Consider the following 18,247-nt stretch of genomic DNA (forward strand, 5'->3'; position numbering starts at 1 on the left):
AGCCCCTGTTGTCTCCACCAGCTTCCTGCCTCCCCTTTACTGAGAAGTGAAAACACCATTCAATTAAGGTAATTAAATCCACCCAAAGAGCTCAGGCTCAAAAACCACACCACAGCCAAGTGGTCAAACCCAGCAGCAAAGCAAACCCCAATGGCTTCCTGTGCAAAGACGGGCAGGGACCAGAGGGGAGTAAAATGGGCTCCGGAGCAGCTCGAGGGCCTCCCTCCCGGCTCTGCGAGGCCCACCGGAACCTTCCTGCCATCTGCCGCCCCCGACAGGAGGCCCCTCTGCTCACCAGCTGAACCATCGCCTCCATTCCCTTGGCTGTCACGGAAACTTGAGCTGAGCAGATCCGCGGGAGGTGATTAGAAACAAAAACCCTCCTTTTCTCCATCACTGCCCTCAATTTCCCCCCTTGAACTGCAGCCCAACAGCCAAAACACACCCATCGGGGCCGGAGCCCGTGATCGAGGGTCAGGGTTGCCTCCCGGAGGAAGTGTGGGGGGACTGAGTGGTGAGACTGAGCTGAATCCTGGCCTGCGATCTCTTCTCTCCATGCTGTGTGACCCCGAACGACATTCTGCCCCTCTCTGTGTCCTTCTGTCTCCTGCTGGAAAATGGGGACAATAAGGCCTGCTGGCCCCATCTCATAAGGGTTAGGGAGCAAACAAGATAATGGCCACCAAGTGTGTCCTGAACTACAGGGTGACACAGACGTGAGTCACCCCGTACTGACTCACTACACTGGCCTCCTCCGATGGCAGTCCACTTTGAGTTCCAAAAGTTGGTGAGGACCTCTGGTTGCCAGATTAAAAAAAAACAGGATGTCCAGTGAAATTTGAATTTCAGATAAACAATGACTACCTATTTTTAGTGTTTGTGGTGATTAATTTTAGGGAGAAAGAACTCTGACTAATACGAAGCCTATCCCACTATTACATGGGACACGCTCATCCTCGTGGTTGTTTATCTGCAATCTCACTGGATGTCCTGTATTTTTCATTTGCTCCATCTGGCACCCCAGCCACGACAAGCCACCGATGGCCCCCTCCCTTGCTGAGTTTTTTTCCAGGACCACACAGGCCTGGGTCCCAAGCCCAGCTCTGTCACTCACCAGCTGCGTGACATGTAATAGTTGCTTCCCCTCTCTGAGGGTCCACTGTCTCATCCCAGAAAGGAAGCAGAGAGAGCACAGCTGTGCAAGTGATCACGAGGCTGGACCCAGGGGCCTCCCGAGTGAGGATCTGGTTCTGCAGACCCGTCACACTTCTTCAGCTCTGGGACTTGGAGGAGTGGCTGTACGTGGAGCATCTGGAGAAGGAGTCACCTCCTCCAGCCACTTGCTGTCCTCACTGACTGGGACAGACCAGCAGAAGTCGAGCTGCCTGCCCTCTCGGGCCTGGGCCAGCTCCCACCAGGAGCCCTGTGGGAGGCAAGGAGAACATGGGGTGCCAGGGCTTTCAGCCGCCCCCCTTCACACCACACACTCGCAGCAAAGCTCCGTCTTCACAGCCCCGCAGGCCAGGAAGCGTACCAAGCAACAGCAGCAGGGAACGGGGAGCGATCACCCTATACTAGCAATCTTGTCAGTCAAAGACAAACCAGGTCCAGGTCGAGGCTCTCACTCCAAAGCCTTGTTGGAAAGACGGATTTGCAGCAGATAAACTGGAATAAAGCCATGCCAGTGGTTGAAAACCCTACAAGGAAGAGGAGAGCTGAGGATAAGCACTCCACACTCGGTGGCCCAGGGAAGATAGAGACACAGCAGGCGGCAAGGGTAGCGTTCCCAGGAGCCCAGCCAGGACCCACCTGGGCCCACAGCTCCTTCTCCAGTGCCCCACAGGCATGGAGCAAGGGGGTGTGGACAGAGCTGGGGCTGCATAAGGGTCATGCGGAGGTATTTGTAAGGGACCAAGAGAGAGAAAATTGTATCTGCAAAGAGCAGTGGATTCCAGGCCGCGATCGTCCAACAGCATCCTGCAGCAGGGGAAAAGCATCATGGGAGAAAACTTTTCAGAAGAGTTAGAATTTAGTGATGACTGTGTGAAGGATATTTTATTGCTCATCGAAAGAAAAAACTGACCAATGAGGATGCACACTTGCATTTGGTTTGTTTGATATACTCTGATTCAAAAAGCTGACCCTGGCTGGGATGCCTGTTAAGCATCTGCCTTCAGCTCAGGTCATGATCTCAGGGTCCTGGGATGGAGCCTTGCGTTGGGCTCCCTGCTCAGCTGGGAGTCTGCTTGTCCCTCTCCTCCCTGCTTGTACTCTCTCTCTCTCTCATAAATAAATAAAACCTTTTTTTAAAAAATGGCCCTGGCAATAAGGAAAAACAAAACACGTCCTCCAGTGTCATTCTTCCAGTCTTAAGACCACAGGACTGCATACACGCCCTCAGATCCCCCGCCATCTGTAGGATGGGTGTGTCACCAGACCCTGTACCCCTCCCTGGTGGCTGAACTGGAAAGTCCAGCCCATTAACGCCTGCCTTTTGCTGCTGTGCAGAATCTGCTCTACTTGAAGCAAGCTTGACCAGCGTCTGGTATCCATGGATGGGGCGCTGGGGGACCCGCTAACTGAGCACCGTGGGTCCAAGCTTGCCTGTACCACACAGGGCAGATGCCAGCGTGTCATCTGCTGACACCCATAATTTAGAAAAGGTATTGGTTCGTGACCATTTGTACGTGGCCAGAAACAACAACCCAGTTAGTGTACTCAGCAAAAACTTGCTGGAAGATGGCCCTCCAGAGGGAATCGGAGTCATCCCCCAGCTGAGTGCAATTCAAAAAACAAACAGGAAAATGAAGAAGTCATGAAGCTGCTCCTTATTTCTTCCCGGTAACCCTGAAACTCAGTCCTAACTTAAAAGGTATATGCCATGGTGAAAATGGACGTCCTCCTCTGTGCCAACCTGTGAACCATCTCTAGGACTGATCTATTCTGCCTGCTTCCAGCTCTGACCACAGACAGATTTTATAGGTCAGGGCTTGGAATCAAAAAGTAAGTTAAATCCACTTGACTCCAAATTCACTAATGTGAAATTTGTGATCATTCTGGAATTATCCAGTTATAATCGACTTTCAATAAAATAAGCCCTGCTAAGCTAGTCAATAGTGTGAATAATATGACAGAGGTGGAATGATTTGCCTACTCGTTTAACAGATTTTTCTTGTGTTGTGCACTCTGCTCCCCGGGGAGAGCCTGGAGAGCCAGACGGGCATGGACGCAGCTACCTTGAAGCACCCAGGTTATCGGGAAAGACAAACCTTAAACAATGATTGCCCAGTTAACCACTGAAGTCAATTATTACCAGTGCTACAAAGGAGTGGGCATAGCCAGCTATGAAATCATGTAACGTGGAGACTTATGATGGCCTGAAGAAGCAGGCTCATTGAAAGGTCATGTGAAGTAGGTTCTGTAGCATAGGTAGGAGTTAAGCAGTTAATAGGGGAAAGGTGAAAGTAAAGAATCCCAGGCAGAGGCAACAGTGTATGCAAAGGCTCTGAGCCACACTCTGGAGAGCCAACCATGGGAGGGAAGGTAGTCCAAGAGGAAGATGGAAAGGAAGGCTCTTTGTTAAGGAGGTTGATTTTCATTCTTTAAAACTGGAAAGTCATTGAGGGACTCTAAGCCAGAGCCTGGCATGGACAGTGGGAGTCTTACAAGCAGTTCCTGAATGCAATGCTGAGAATGAAAAAGGAATAGCCCAGGGGACTAGCCCAAAGCGACGCGCAGGACAGATCTGCGCTAGGCTCTAAGAAGTGTGTTTCAGCAGCAATGACAGTGAGCCATGAAGCCAAGCACAGAGTGATAGTTTCCCCAAATGTTCACAAGATAAATGCCACCACATCCTTCTGCACCCATGTTTTGACCGTGGGTGACTAGAATTGATTTCATCCTTAGCCCTGAGTTCCACCTCCATGGGGACACAGGCCCGGGAAGGGGCCCCCTATTTAGTGACAAGAAAAGATCAGCCTGAATTTCTCAGATGGTCTTAATCCCCATGATGCTTCTCAATAGAGTTGCTTCTCAACAGAATTTCTCCTTTTCTCTGCCTCAGTTTGCCCTCCACAAAAATGGAGCGTAAAGAAACCCAATTCAGAGCATTCCCACATTTATTCGGTTTCTGTGTTGGTGAGTTAACTCTACAAAGGCAAATGAGACTTCTTTTCAGGGTCAAGGAATTTTCTTTCTAGTTGAGGAGAAAATGAAGCAACCACCAATTCCCAAGACATATGGATTTTGACAGGTGACTGTGACAATACGGCATGAGCTCTGGAAAAGGGAAACCCAGGGTGGTGTGAGGACAAGGGACAGCCTGGGAGTCAGGGACGAGGCCAACCCAATGGTGGTAGACACAAAGCCCTCTGTGGGTCTCCAAAGAAATGTACTCCACAAATCTGAGTTTGTATTATTATTAATATTAGTAATAAACTACCATGAACTAGATTAATATCGAGGCGCTGTGAGATGAGGAAGGTCTTGAGGAAGCCCCAATGGTCGGCATTTAAAATTTGCATAACGGATTTATTTTAATTAGTTTACACTTCATTCTGAATACTCTTAAAATTCTCCTGGTCAGCTTTTTGGTTCTTTTAGCTGTCAAAATAGATACTCAATCTTCCTGCCAACAATAAATCAAACATTGGGCTACCTCATGCTGAGTGGATTCAAGTTCTGCCCATTCTCTTTACTGCAAAACTTGAGTTATTAATCCATGTGGCAATGGGCCTTTGGTTGGATTTGACTAGTAAAAACTAATTCACAATGGGGCCAACCGTATTAGAAATCCCAAAGTCTTAATACAGGTTCCTAAAGATTTCTAGAACCAGAGGAGAATTAACAAATATTACAAGGAATAGATATTGGCTCCATATTGGTTTTCACCAAAAATGCCTATGCCTGGAATTTTGTTGAGTTCAAGTGCAGATTTAAAAGAAATATATCGTGGCACCTGGGTGACTCAGAGATTTAAGACTCTGCCTTCAGCTCAGGTCGTGGTCTCACGGTCCTGGGATCAAGCCCCACATCAGGCTCTCTGCTCAGCAGGGAGCCTACTTCCCCTTCTCTCTCTGCCTATTTGTGATCTCTCTCTCTGTGTCAAATAAATAAATAAAATCTTTAAAACAAAACAAAACAAAAAAAGAAATATATCTTAAAGCCTGCTGTATTATTGACATTCAAGGACGTCTTCTGTTCCTGGTGCGTGCTTGACCAGTTGGCCCGTTGGGTCCACTGATACTATTTTTCCTCTTCTTTCTAGATGGGCAGTGATGATAGCAAATATAAACATGAGAAGAAGTTTTTAAACTACGGACTCTAAAATCCAGCAAGGCAGGCACCTGCAGCCCCCATTGCTGTAACAGGTATGGAACCAACCCAAGGAAACACCTTCCATTGTCATCTACTGTGCGGAAGAGCTCCACTGGGCATGGGGGGTCTAGGGTGTGGGACCAGATGTGGAGCCAACTTCTGTGGACTGCTCCATCCAAACATAGGAAAATCAAACCAGAATTGAAGAAGCCATCTAAATAAAGGTCTCTTTGCCAGGGCACAGAAATGTGGTTTAAGTACTTCCCCCTTATCCTTGGTTTTGCTTTTTGCAGTTTTAGTTACCAACGGTCAGCCGCGGTCCAGAAGCCCATGCTCCTCCCTCTGATGTATGGTCAGAAGTCAGTAGTAGCCTAACGCTCCATCGCTGTGCCCACGTCATTCATCCCACATCATCTCATCACACAGACATTCTATCATCTCACATCAGCACAAGAAGGGTGAGTACAGTACAATAAGATTTTGAAAGAGAGAGACCACAGTCGCATAACTTTTATTATAGTATACTGTTATTGTTGTTCTATTTACTATTGGGTATTGGTCATCTCTTACTGGGTCTAACTTGTAAATTGACCTCTATCATAGGTGAAACACAGTATGTATACGATTCAATACTACTGTCTGTGGTGTCAGCCATCCACTAGGGGTATCCCCTAGAATAAGGGGGGACTACTATATTTTCTGAATATCCAATATGGTGAACATCTTTTATGACTGTCAGGAATTATGACGCAAACCTCAGATCAGTTAGGGTTCTTTGGCCATGCACAAAAGAAACAGAAACTGGACGAATTCAACTGAAATAGGTAAGTATTAAAAGGAAATTGGAGCCCTTGCAGACTCAAGTTGAAGGTTGAAGTTCCAGGCTGGGAAAGGGTAAGCAGACAACCCTGCCCCTGGAAAGAACATCCAAGCACGTTTCCATCCTAACATCCTCCCAGAAGAAACAGTACAAAGGCCTGGCCTGGGTCTCACAACTGCACTTGGCCCAGGGAGGTCTTGGCAGGCACTGTGACTTTCAGCCCCACCAAGACTAAACACAGAAGGGAGAAGAAATTGTCCCAAAGTTCTCAGGTGTTCAAAGCTGAGTGTTCCAGAAAGTGACAAGTATCTGCTAACAGTGGGAGGGATTTAATCGGCTGGCGGTCATTTACTTAACTCTAAGATTCTAAATTTAAATCTCCAATTATGCTATTTTCATCTAAATGTGGAAGTATAGAAACCCCCGTTTTACCATTACCAAGTACAATCATTGCCAAGATCAAGAACCCAGCACTCAGGACACCAGAAACCTCCCTGACTGTATCTGTAAGACCTCAAGATTCAGAAAACTTGACTCAGTGGTCGAAGTCACTAAGGTGACCCCAATGACACAAATTCCAGGACTGGGAACTCAGGCACAGGCTCAGAGCTCAGCAATACCATCAAGGACCCAGGGCTATTCTGCCCACGAGGCCATCCTCAGCAAATGGATTTCCAACTGTCATTGCTTGTTCTCCAAGACTGCAGAGTAAATGCCTTGGTGTTATGAGTTGAGTTGTATCCCCCAATTTTTTGTATGTTGAAGTCTTAACCCCCAGACCTCAGAATGTGATTTTCTTTGGAAATAGAGTCATTGCAGATGTAATCAGTTAAGGGGAGCTCATTAGGGTGGGCTCTAATCCAAGAGGACTGGCTCTCTTCTAAAAAGGGGAAATTTGGACACAAAGACACGATGCAAGAGAGACAATATGAAGACACAAGAGAAGGTGGCCATCTACCAACCAATGACAATGGCCTGGAACAGACCCTTCCCTCACAGCCTGAAGAAGGAACTAACCCCTCTGACACCCGATTTGGGACTTCCAGCCTACAGGACCGTGAGATACTAAATGTCCATTATGTAAGCCAGCACCCTGTGGCACTTCGCTAGCCCGAGCAAAGCACACACTCCGTCTCGGGCTTTGTGTCTGCCTTCGAAGCAGGAAGAAACAGCACCAACAGAGTGGAGACAACGGGGATCACTCCTTTGATCAGAAAGGCCAGGACTTTCCCCAATATCTGAACGCTTCCGTCCCTGTGACTGGCCCTGTGCCACACGAAAAGAAAAACCTGTGGGGAAGGGCATGTGGCTTGCTGGCCAGCCAGCAGGGTCAGAGAGCTGAGGCAGATGCCCTCAGCCTTCTAAAAAGGCTGCTCAGTGCTCTCTGGGGAGATGCAGCCCTGCTATTCAAGGCAGGGCTGAGGAGCACGTAAGTAGAGACTTTCACGGAACAAGCTTATCCAGTTCCTAGAACTCGGGGTCCCTCCTTTCCCCAGCTTATCCTGCTCAGTTCTCCCATTCATAAAATCAGGTCGGCCTGCCAACGAGTCAGCACTGGAAACTCCTTGTCGGGCTGTGGTCAAGACACAGGAAACAAACAACCCCAAAGAAGGCTGGCTTCCAGGACCTAAACACAACGCTACTAACCCAACAGCAGCCAACCTAGGCAGGACACCTCCTGCACCATCCCTGGTGCGGGGCCAGGATAGGACCTGGGACATCTGATGTGCAGACCCTACTCCCTGATGGGAGCCTCTTTGTCCTCCATCCCCTAAAGCTCCAGCCTTGCTATTGCACTGGCCAGCCAGGCAAGGAGGGAAGAATGCAGTCTTGATGGCTTCTGCTGCTGCCGTGACTGGGGTCACTGGGTGACAACGTCCTTTATCAACTAAGGACCCAGAGCACCTGCCAGATATTCACTGTCCCAAATGTCCACCACTCGGGCCCATTCAGGGGTCTATAGTTGCTATTTTATCTAATTTTTCATGCACTCGTGGACCTATCTTCTGTCTGTGCCCAGCACGTTCTAGGCAGGGGAAATATGTACTCCAGCAGTAGTGGTCAAGGTCCCAGCAGAAGCAGCAGCCTACAGACAGGACCCAGAAAGAAAGGCAGTGCCCCACCTCACACCCATTTGGATGGCTACCATTAAAAAAACAAAAAACAAAAAACAAAGAAACACGTAAAATAACAAGTGCCAGCAGGGATGTGGAGAGATGAACCCCGTGCACTACTGGTGGGAATATAAAATGATACAACCACCATGAAAAACAGGATGGTGTTTCCCAAAGAAATTTAAAGTGGAATTATTATATGATCAGCAAGTCTCCCTCTAGGTATATGCCCAAAAGAACACAGCAGGATCTTGAACAGATATTTGTAGACCCGTGTTCATATAAGAGCGTTAGTCACAGTAGCCAAAAGTGGAAGCAGTCTAAATGTTCATTGATAGAAAAATGGATAAATAAGATGTAGAATAAACACGCAGTGGACTATTATTCAGTCTTAAATAGGAAAGAAACTGGATGGAAATGGATGATCCTTGAAGACATCATGTTAAGTGAACCAGCCAGTCACAAAAAGACATATGCTGCGTGATTCCACTCATATGAGGGACCTAGAATAATCCAATTCACAGAGACAGAAAGTACACAGTGGCTGCCTGGGCCTGGGGTTGGCAGGGGGCTGGAGGAGTGGAGCTGATATCTGATAGGTACAGAGTTTTGGTCTGGGATGCTGTAAAAGTTCTGGAGATGGATGGCAGCCACAGTTGCACCAATATGAATACACTTAATGCTCCTGAACTGCGCACTTACAAGGTTCAGCTGGCAAATTTATTTCAGGTCAATTTCACCACAATTTAAAAGAAAGAAAGAAAGAGAGAGAGAGAGAGAGAGAGAGAAAGGAAGAAAGAAATGAAATGAAATGAAATAAAATGAAATGAAGGGACCGTAACAGGAGTATAAGCATTAGGGAGACCCCTGCAAGTGGAGCCACTCAGGAAGAGTGGGAGCCATCCTGCCCACAGTCCCAGGGGACAAGGGGAGCTGTGAGAGCCTAAGCCCAGGGGAGGGGCCATCGTTAGAGAGGACTGCAGCATTGCCAAGGCCCCACACCACACCAGGAGCAGGGGTGCGGGAGAAATGCCAGGGAATCTGGCTCCCTCCAGGCTCTCCCCCCCCCACCCCCGCATATCCCACTGGTCACACCCAAGGGCAAGTCAGAGAATTCAGGACCCCCAGGCACTGCAGGCTCTGGGGGACTGTGCTCTCTTGAGTTGGCTCTGGGACGAGCTCAAGCAGCAGACAGACAGCCTTGTGGCTCCTGAGCTCATGGCTCTTAACAGTCTCGTGACGGAATGGGCAACAAAGAAGTCACCTTAATTTTAGAGTATCTCCATACCACAAAGAAAATAAACCAAACACAGTGAGAGAAAGCAGGGAGGGGACACCCCCTGAAATGTCAGGGAAGACCTCTCTGCAAAAACAGTACATCAGAACCTTAAACCCTATATCAGGCAGCATTCTCCAGCAGACCAGAGCCAGCAGGATGTGTAGATACAGAAAGAGACTGATCTTAAGGAACTGGCTCATGCGGTTATGGGGGCTGGCGTGTCTGAGGTCTGCCGAGCAGATGGCACACCCAGAGGGACCTAAGCAGAATTCTCCCTTCCTCTGGGGAGCTCAGTCTCTGAGATTCGGCCCATCCACATTACGGGGGGAGGCGGGGGGGGTGGTAATCTGCTTTACTCAAAGTCCATTGATTTGAATGTTAATCATATCTAAAAAATACTTTCATAGCCACAGCTAGGTGTGTTTGAGCAAACACTGGCCACTAGGGCCCAGCCAGGCTGACACATAAAATCAACCATCACAGACACCATTACCCATCTGGACCAGCGTGTTGTTCTCACATGGAGCCACTAAGTTGGATATCCCATTCATATCCTGCACGTGTTTCTTTTGCAGAGAAAAAAAAAAAAAATCCCACTTTGCAATTGCATCTGGTCAACAGGAAGCTCTAGTTTTGTGGGAAGAGGACTGCTCTTCCAGAATCGTCCCACAGAGGCACCCACCGGCCAACCAGGGACAGCCCTCCCAGCTGGCGGATAATGCAGGGCAATAAGAAGTGCACAGACGGGTTCAGCGACTCCTCGAGCATCGGCAGCGTGCTGGACGATGCCGACAGGGAGGTTAGCAGCCTCACAGACCGGGCCTTCCGGAGCTTGTGCATCTCAGAGGACACATCCTTCACCGACTCTGACCTGACCCTGTCCCCAGACGTCACCCGCCAGGTGTTGGGGACTTTTCACCAGGGAACGGTAAGCCACACCCACAGGAAAAACAGCATCTGGAGCCAGTTACCGTCGCAAGGCACCGAGCATGCGGGCTGGGCGGCCACGTTCCAACAGCTACCCAAGTACGTTCAAGGGGAGGAGAAGTACCCCAAGAGCAGCCCCCCACTGACACCAGCCCAGAGAAGACTGGAAGTGCCCCTTTCCGGTCTGAGGAGCAGCAGCAAGCCAGCTTCGAAAGTGTCATCACTAATTAAATCTTTTGACAGGACTGAGAGCCAATGTTGTGACAGCAGGCCTCCGACCAGTAAGCCCCCAGCTCTCAAAAATCCCCCTAAATTTGCTCCTCTTCCAGAAAGTGGTGTCAACTTCTGCTTTGATTCTGCATTTCTGACCGTCAGGAGGGTGCCTGCTGAAGTCTCTAGCGCCCATCAGATTAGCCACCAGTCTGGAAGGAAGCATGGAGAGCAGGAGTCCCCCAAGAATCCTGAAATGGCCTGTCACGGCTCCAGCAGCTTCCTCCCAACACCGGATAATGCAGCCAGCTCGTTTGAGTCCAAGTTCCCGTCCCCGCCCCACAAGCCAGCCCAGGGTGATCCTGGAAGAAGTAAGGAGTGGCCCCGCAAGGGAACCTTTCTTCATAGCGAAAACAGTGCTTTTGAGTCGTGGAACGCCCACCAACCAAGGCTGCCCGAGAGAAAGGAGGTCGCTGACCCTGTCCCAGAAAGCAAAACTCCCAAGCATTACGAGGATGCACCCATGTTAAGAGAGCCCCCCGCCCCTGAACACAGAGTCTCCCCCTGCCAAGCCCAGGCCAGCTGCAGCCAGGAGGAGAAGAGGTTGGCCACAGGGGCTCTCACCACGTCTGGACCCTGGGGAGCTAGGGATCCAGGAGCCCAGGCATTCGCTGTGGAGGGAAAAGCTTCAAGCTCACAGCCTGACCCTCAGATGAAGCCAACCCAGGTCCCATGGAGGAAACCAAAGCCTGGCAAAGGAAGGAAAGAAAGTCTACCAGATGCCTCTGAAGAGAAGAAGCAGGCCACCAGAAGGGGCCCAGCCTTGTATACAAAGCACAATCCCCAGGATCAATTCCCAGAAAACGAGGCTCTTGACCTGCCCATGGACCCCAACGAGCATTATAGTCCTCCTTTTAACATCAGTAAGCTTCTGACTCCCATCATCCCCACCAAGCATGTCCTGGAGCCATCCGACAGCCAGCCAGTGGAGATGACCCCATCACCCCCAGGACAGCTGAATGGGTACCAAGAGAAGGAGCCCAGTGAAGGTCAGTCTCGGGACAGCTACAGATCCAAAGCCCCCAGCCTGCTGTTCAACCTCAAGGACGTGCGGAAGCATGTGAAGAGCACATACAGCCCCTCACCGCTCCTGAAGGGCCTTGAGGAGAAAACCAGAGGCAAGCAAGAACCCGTGAGCAATGGCGTCCTCCTTCCCAATGGGCTGGAGGAGAGCCCTTCAAATGAGCTTCCTAAGGAGAGACCAGCTGATGGCTCTTCTGGGTCGCACATGAGTACCCAGAAGGACCCTGACGCTGACCCTGGTTCACCCTCTTCAGAGACCTGTCAAACTCTTAGCTCACCCCCAGCTACCACCCAAGCCCCTTTCTGCATCAACGGGGAGGGAGCTGACAGAAACAGCTACGAGAAAGACGATGGAGACCCAGAGATGGGCATCATCAGGTCGGACAAGAGTCCAGACGCCAGCAAACCCTGCCCCAGGAAGCGTCTGTCCCTGAGGCTTTGCAGCAGAGAGCCTGAGGCAGGGAAGGCTGCAGAGAAACCTAAGACCCCCAGCCTTGAGAAGGGGTTCCTGAGATCCGTGTCTCAAGAGACAGAACCTGAGAGAGATGCAGGACTGCAGAATCCCAACTTGAACCAGAAATTCTCCCCAGGGCCCCTCTCTCCCGAAGAGGAAGATGTGTTTTACAGTGACACCCAATCAGATTTCATGCCAGGCTTCAAAAGTAAGGCCAAGTTCAGCACCAGCTCTTCAGACCAGTCCTTTGCCTCATTTGAGGATCAACAGAAAACGTGGTTCACCGAGAGCCAGCAGGAAGACAGGAGGAATGACGGAAGTGCAGGAGACAGTCGGAAGGACGAGAAGGAGAAAGTGATGGGGAGCAATGAGCTCCAGCACGGTGCCCTGAGTAATGGGCCCGCGTGCGTGCAGGAGCACAGCAAGGGGGAACCATTGCAAGGAGAAGGGGAAGGTTTGTCTGGATGTAGACCCAGGGAGGCATTGGGAGAGGAGGCTAACTTCAGAGGCACTTGGGCGGGGGGAAGTAAGGATGCAGTCAAAGAATTTACCCCCTCACCATCTTCCACTTCAAACAAGCACATACTGTTTGCGATTAAAGACAACACCCTCAGGGCCACCCCCGTGATAAAACCCATCATGCTGCCCCTCCTGAGGACCATGTCATCAGAGGACCCACTGGGCGGCAGCTACAAAGAGGACGACTTGCCAAAGCCAGGCTGGGGAGAAGAGGCCGGTCTTGGTGGCTCTGAGAGCAAGGAAATGGCCAACATCCCATCCCCCACTAGCATGCAGGACACACACTCGAAGCACACAGCCTGGGAGGGCATGGAGCACCACGGGCGAGTGCCCGGCATGGCCCGGAAGGAGATTTCCCAGCCAGCCCCAACCAGAATTGGCCCATCTCCTCTACTCATGGGAGAGGGTGAAGGGCTGAAGCCACCCCCAGAGGATGCACATCACCTTGTGGCAAACAAAGGCAAGAACAGTTCCACGGACCAGGGGATGCTGGATGTTCCAAGGGGTATCCCCACCATCACTTTGCCCCAAGGCGAGGCAGAAGACCAGCCACCCCCACGGCAGCTGGGAATGTGTTGGGAAGAACACACACAAGATTTCAAAAGTCACTTGTTGTCTACACCCAGAGCAGGGCCCCCAGGGAGAAGACTGGTGCCCGGAGAGATGGCTGTTTCTCCTAATGCCAGCTCCCTGGATGAGAGCAGCGCGTGCTCTCCTGCCGCCAGCAGCATCTGGGATGATGCTTCCCACGCCCCCACTGAGCCGGGCCTGCTGCCAGGGTTGTCTCCTCACCCCAGTCCCTGGGCCAGCCTCTACCCGGCCAGGGTCGCCCGGCGGGAGGACCTGACACACGCCCTCACGTGGGAGGCTGGCTCGGACCCCCAACTTGAGCCATCCGCGGAAGATCTCAGGACCCTTTCTCCAAGAGGTTCAGTGCTGGACATGGCCAGCAGCTCCGCAGGCCTCCCTGAGAAACCAGAGCTCCCTGCTCCGCTCGAGAGGGCGGTCGGCAAGCCACCGGCGGTCCCACCCAAAACAGAGAAGGCCCTGCGGCGGGCAAAAAAGCTGGCAAGCAAGAGGAGAAAGACCGACCAACTGCAAGAGAAGCATGGAGAACCCGATGAAGAAAAGCCCTTCCTGGAGGACTGGGAGCGCAGGCCACCATCGCCTGGAGAGAGGCCCCGACCCAGGTTCCCCGAGGTCCGTTCCCTGCCCCCTCCCACCCACCGCCACTCAGTGTCTGCCTTCTCAGAGCCACTCAGGAGGCAGCCCGGGGGGTCCCAGTCCCTTATGCCTCTGGTCCCTTACCCTGCCACCCAGAAGGTCCTCCAAGACCCCCAGTCTGGAGAGTACTTTGTCTTCGACCTGCCACTCCAGGTGAAAATCAAGACCTTCTATGACCCAGAGACAGGCAAATATGTCAAGGTCCCCATCCCATCCTCTGAGGGGGGTTCCCCTGAGCCGCCCCCGCCAAACACACCTGCTTCTCCCTACATGCTGTATCCCCACTTCCGGGCCCTGCCGCTGATGCCGCTGCGCTGCTCCTCTCAGCTCTCCACCCCCACCTTCTTCAGGCAGGGCCCACACACCCCCGAGGTGGCCGGCCCGGGGTCCCAGAGGGCCCGTGAGGCTGGCATGCCAATGGCACCTCCCCGGCGCCCAGGGGAGGAGGGGGGAGATGCTCCACGCCTGGGCATCATCTCCACCAATGACCTAGAGGACTTCGCCACAGAAGGCATTTCTTGAGAATTACAGCAGAATAACTCCCCCTCAAATAAGCCCAGAAGAACTTATTTCCCCTTTCCCCCAAATGATCAGTCACTTACACACACACACACACACACACACACGCACACTCACACGCGCGCGCACACACAGACATCAACATGTACTTAGCCATGTGGGATCCCTAAGGTCTCAAAGGAAGTGGGGATTGAGAAAACCTCACCTGAGGGGCTTCCTGGGGCTCTCCTCCCTGGGAGAGCGCTGTTTGCATAACCCTTCCTGGATCCTGGATCTGCTCCCCTTCCCCCTTTCTTCTCCCCTCCCTTCCTCCCTGTCCTCCTCTGGCCATGCCCTGGGAGTGAGTCCCGCCTGATTCCTAATGGCCGCTCTGCTCAGGCACCCCACCTACTTCTTCTCAAGGGCCAACTCCTGCAGTGAGCCTATTCCCAAGCCCCCAGAAATGCTGCACTGCACTGAGCCCAGCCCTGCCGGGCAATCAGACCACCAGGCACAGCCCCTCCAGGTCCAGCATGGCACAGAGAAGCACCTCCACCCTTGCTCCCATGCTCTAACCATTTCCGGCTCACTTCAGGCAGAAATGGCTAAGGACTGCCCCAAGGCAACTCTGCAGAAAGGCTGATTTGGATAGAATGGGTTTTCTTCACTGAGGAAGCTTTCCTCTGAAGGCTATTTTCTGATAAAGAAAAGGCTACCTTTTAAAAAGTGAAACAAGCTTGCAGACGTGGTTCTGTCCTGGACAGGTCGTCCATCAGTGGGCAGTGGCGGGTCTTCACGGGTGAGTAAAGGGCCTTGTGCTGTCCAGGCCATCCATCACCACCGACCACACAGGGGCATCACTCTGAACAGAGCAGCCTCGACACCTGCCGCTGTCGCGGCGCTCCTCCTGGAGCCTTCGGCACTGTCCCTGCCTTGGCGGGTTGGGGCTCTCCATTCACATCAGGGAACAAGGAGGAGGGAGACCCAAGCTCACCATCGTGGCTGGCCCAGAGAACTGAGTCAGGCCCCAGGGGTCCCAATTTCATGACTGTTAACCTATGCCCCGTGCTCAAAGGGAAATTGTATTTTCCCAACTCCCAGGCCTTCGGGGATGTAGAGGGAATATCTAATTCAGGTCAAGGGAGCAAAATACAATAACCATCTCTGCACCTCTAAGAACAGAGGAGTCCATGAGCACATGCACACTGTGGGCAACTGTGCTAGGAAGGAAAGCAGGCTGCTTTCATGGGCTTCCACCCAGGGCACCCACTGAAGCAACTTAATTCTTGTGCTATGGGAAAGACGGGGGCAAACACATCTCCCTACTTGTTTAGAAAGGGCAGCTGTCACAGCAGCTGCCGGGACTGTGCTGCCCACATGCCCAGGGAACCCACAATCTGCATCATCCTTGTTCTTTTGGCAAAGATGCTATTTCCAGGCTGGAAAGATGGGAAGGCACAGAACTCACCAAGTCCCAGACTCGCACCAATAAGAGGGCTCTAACTTAGTCTTGGTCATGATTTGGATTCAGGATTGTCTACCTATTCATTTTCCTAACAAGCACAGCCACACCTTAATTTCTTTATGACAATACTCCACAAATCCTCTGGCTGGACGCCATGGTGAGACAACCAGACAAAGAGCCAGGAACACAGGCCAGCAACCATTCTAAGAGTCCGGTTCCCACGAGTCACGCATTAGGCTGCCAGTGGGAAGAATGATCTGTGATCTTGGCTCTCCCACCATGGCTAAGCAGCTTCTCACCTTGCTTTCATCTTACTAAAGATGAAGTGGAACAGTTAGGAGAAACAGCTAGGAAAAGGGGTAACTCATTTAAAATTCTCAGGGCCCCGGAAAAGATTTGCCTAACAAAAATAGAAACCCTCTGTTAAATGAAAGTAATAATAATAGTAATAATAACGATGTCCCCGCAAAGATAAATATATTTTCCTTAAGGGGAGCTTATATATGGGAAGCAGTCATCTTCTGTCTTAGAAACAATATACGCTGAACTATTGATCGAGCTAAAAGCATTAAGGTAGATATTTGGAGATCAAGGTCAACTCTTTTGTGAATGCACAAAAGAAAGAGGGCAGCTGGCAGCATGCAGCTTGCACCCAGAGAGCAGGGATTCCTGGGACACCTGGCTCCCCAGTAGGTCAGCCTGAAGGAAGGCCCCCATCAGTTACAGCAAGGTGCCCATGCTCCTAGGAAGCAGAAAATGCCTCCAGGGGACAAAACAAATGAAGACTAACTTACCTGCAAATAATGTTCTCCTCTTTCCTTCCTCCCTTCCTCCCTCTTTTCCTCTCTTCCTCCTTTTCTCTCTTTTTCCCTATCTCTTTGTGTTTTCCTCTGTTCCTCCTATTACAAACATTTTCAGAGTTCCCATTCTGCGCTGGGCACCTCACTGGGTACTAAAGATATGCCATGATAATTAGATCTGGTCTCCACACCCAAAGAATTAAAATCTAACAGAGAAGAAAAACAATTATAGTCCCGTGTGGTAAGTAATTTAGTAGCATTATCTAAGGAGCACCTGACTTAGCCCAGGAAGAAAAGGGGCTTCCTACAGGAGATGGCACCTAAACTGAGTCAGGAAACACCAAGTAGTACATCAGCTTATGAAGGAACCAGAAATTCCCCAGCTTTAATCTAGCTATCAAACAAAGATGACATTTGTGAAATACTAATAGATTGGTCTTACCACGTCAAAGTATAATGGCTTAACTAATTTTTAATTACCATTTTTAATCAGCACCAGAATGAAACCAGTGTAGCCTCAAAGGATAGACCTTTATTGATATGTCCCTTCAGCTTCTGAATTAATATTTCACTCCTCCAAGTTATACCCCACCACCGAAAAAAAAAAAAAAAACACATTATTTCTACTGTTGTGTTTAATAGGACAGTGGTGAGAACTGTGAAAACATATTATTTGTGGAAATTGTGGGTCGAAGCCATGCCTGTATCTTCTATTGAGTGCACTAGCCCTTCTATGAGTTATGGCCCTTCTAAGTGTTTCCTGGGGAAAGTACATAAATGTACCTCAAGGGTACAACCAAAGGTCCTGGTGCTACTTGGTGGAAAGTGACCAAGAGCTCATGGCAATCCACAAGCTATGTTCCAGCCTGGGAACCGGGAGGTCTGAGACTGGCCTCCACCCTCACAGCAAACCTCTGAGAGGTATCCTCATTTGCAAAGGCACTGAGATGTTGAATAACTTCTCACAGTCACACAGTCACTGAGTGAGAGGGCCACGCCAACGCAGCTCTCACTCTCACTTGGTGGACACCCTCAATGCCGCCCTCATGCTTCTCGAAGTGTGGTCAGTGGATCAGCCTCCACATCACCAGGGAGCTTGTTAGAAACCTAGACTCTCATCTGCATTTTCACCAGATCTCCCATTCAGTCACATGTGCAGTAAACTTGGAGAAGGGCTGAGAGCCTCTGGCCTGGAAGTGAGAAGATTCCAGGAGCCAAACCCACAGGAAGAGAGGCTTACATGTGGGGCTCGGAGAGAGTCAGGGAGGCTGAGTCACACCCACTACAAGAAGGACGTGCCTAATTACTGCCCAGCTGTGTCCACCTGGCTAAAGCGGCCTGGGGAGCACTAAGCATTACTGGAAACGCCCTAGAAACTAGTGACTCCTTTTCTTTCTTCTTTTGTTTTTTTTAAAGATTGTATTTGTTTATTTATTTATTTATTTATTTGACAGAGAGAGAGATCACTAGTAGGCAGAGAGAGAGGGGGAAGCAGGTTTCTTGCTGAGCAGAGAGCCTGATGTGGGCCTCGATCCCAG

General features: G+C 50.7%; 1 protein-coding gene across 2 annotated transcripts in view; it reads left to right on the forward strand.

The window, feature by feature from the left end:
- C14H10orf71 (chromosome 14 C10orf71 homolog) overlaps positions 1-17,347 on the forward strand; it is a 28,102-nt gene extending 10,755 nt beyond the window's left edge. For both annotated transcript variants that reach the window (XM_032313569.1, XM_032313570.1), the window contains exons 2-4: positions 5,267-5,369; positions 5,610-5,774; positions 10,105-17,347. In XM_032313569.1, coding sequence (XP_032169460.1) covers positions 10,248-14,468 — 4,221 coding nt within the window. In that variant the 5' untranslated portion in view covers positions 5,267-5,369; positions 5,610-5,774; positions 10,105-10,247 and the 3' untranslated portion in view covers positions 14,469-17,347. The remainder of the gene's footprint in view (positions 1-5,266; positions 5,370-5,609; positions 5,775-10,104) is intronic.
- Positions 17,348-18,247: the final 900 nt, after the last annotated feature.

The sequence above is a fragment of the Mustela erminea genome, chromosome 14 (genome assembly GCF_009829155.1).
Source record: "Mustela erminea isolate mMusErm1 chromosome 14, mMusErm1.Pri, whole genome shotgun sequence".
NCBI lineage: Eukaryota > Metazoa > Chordata > Mammalia > Carnivora > Mustelidae > Mustela > Mustela erminea.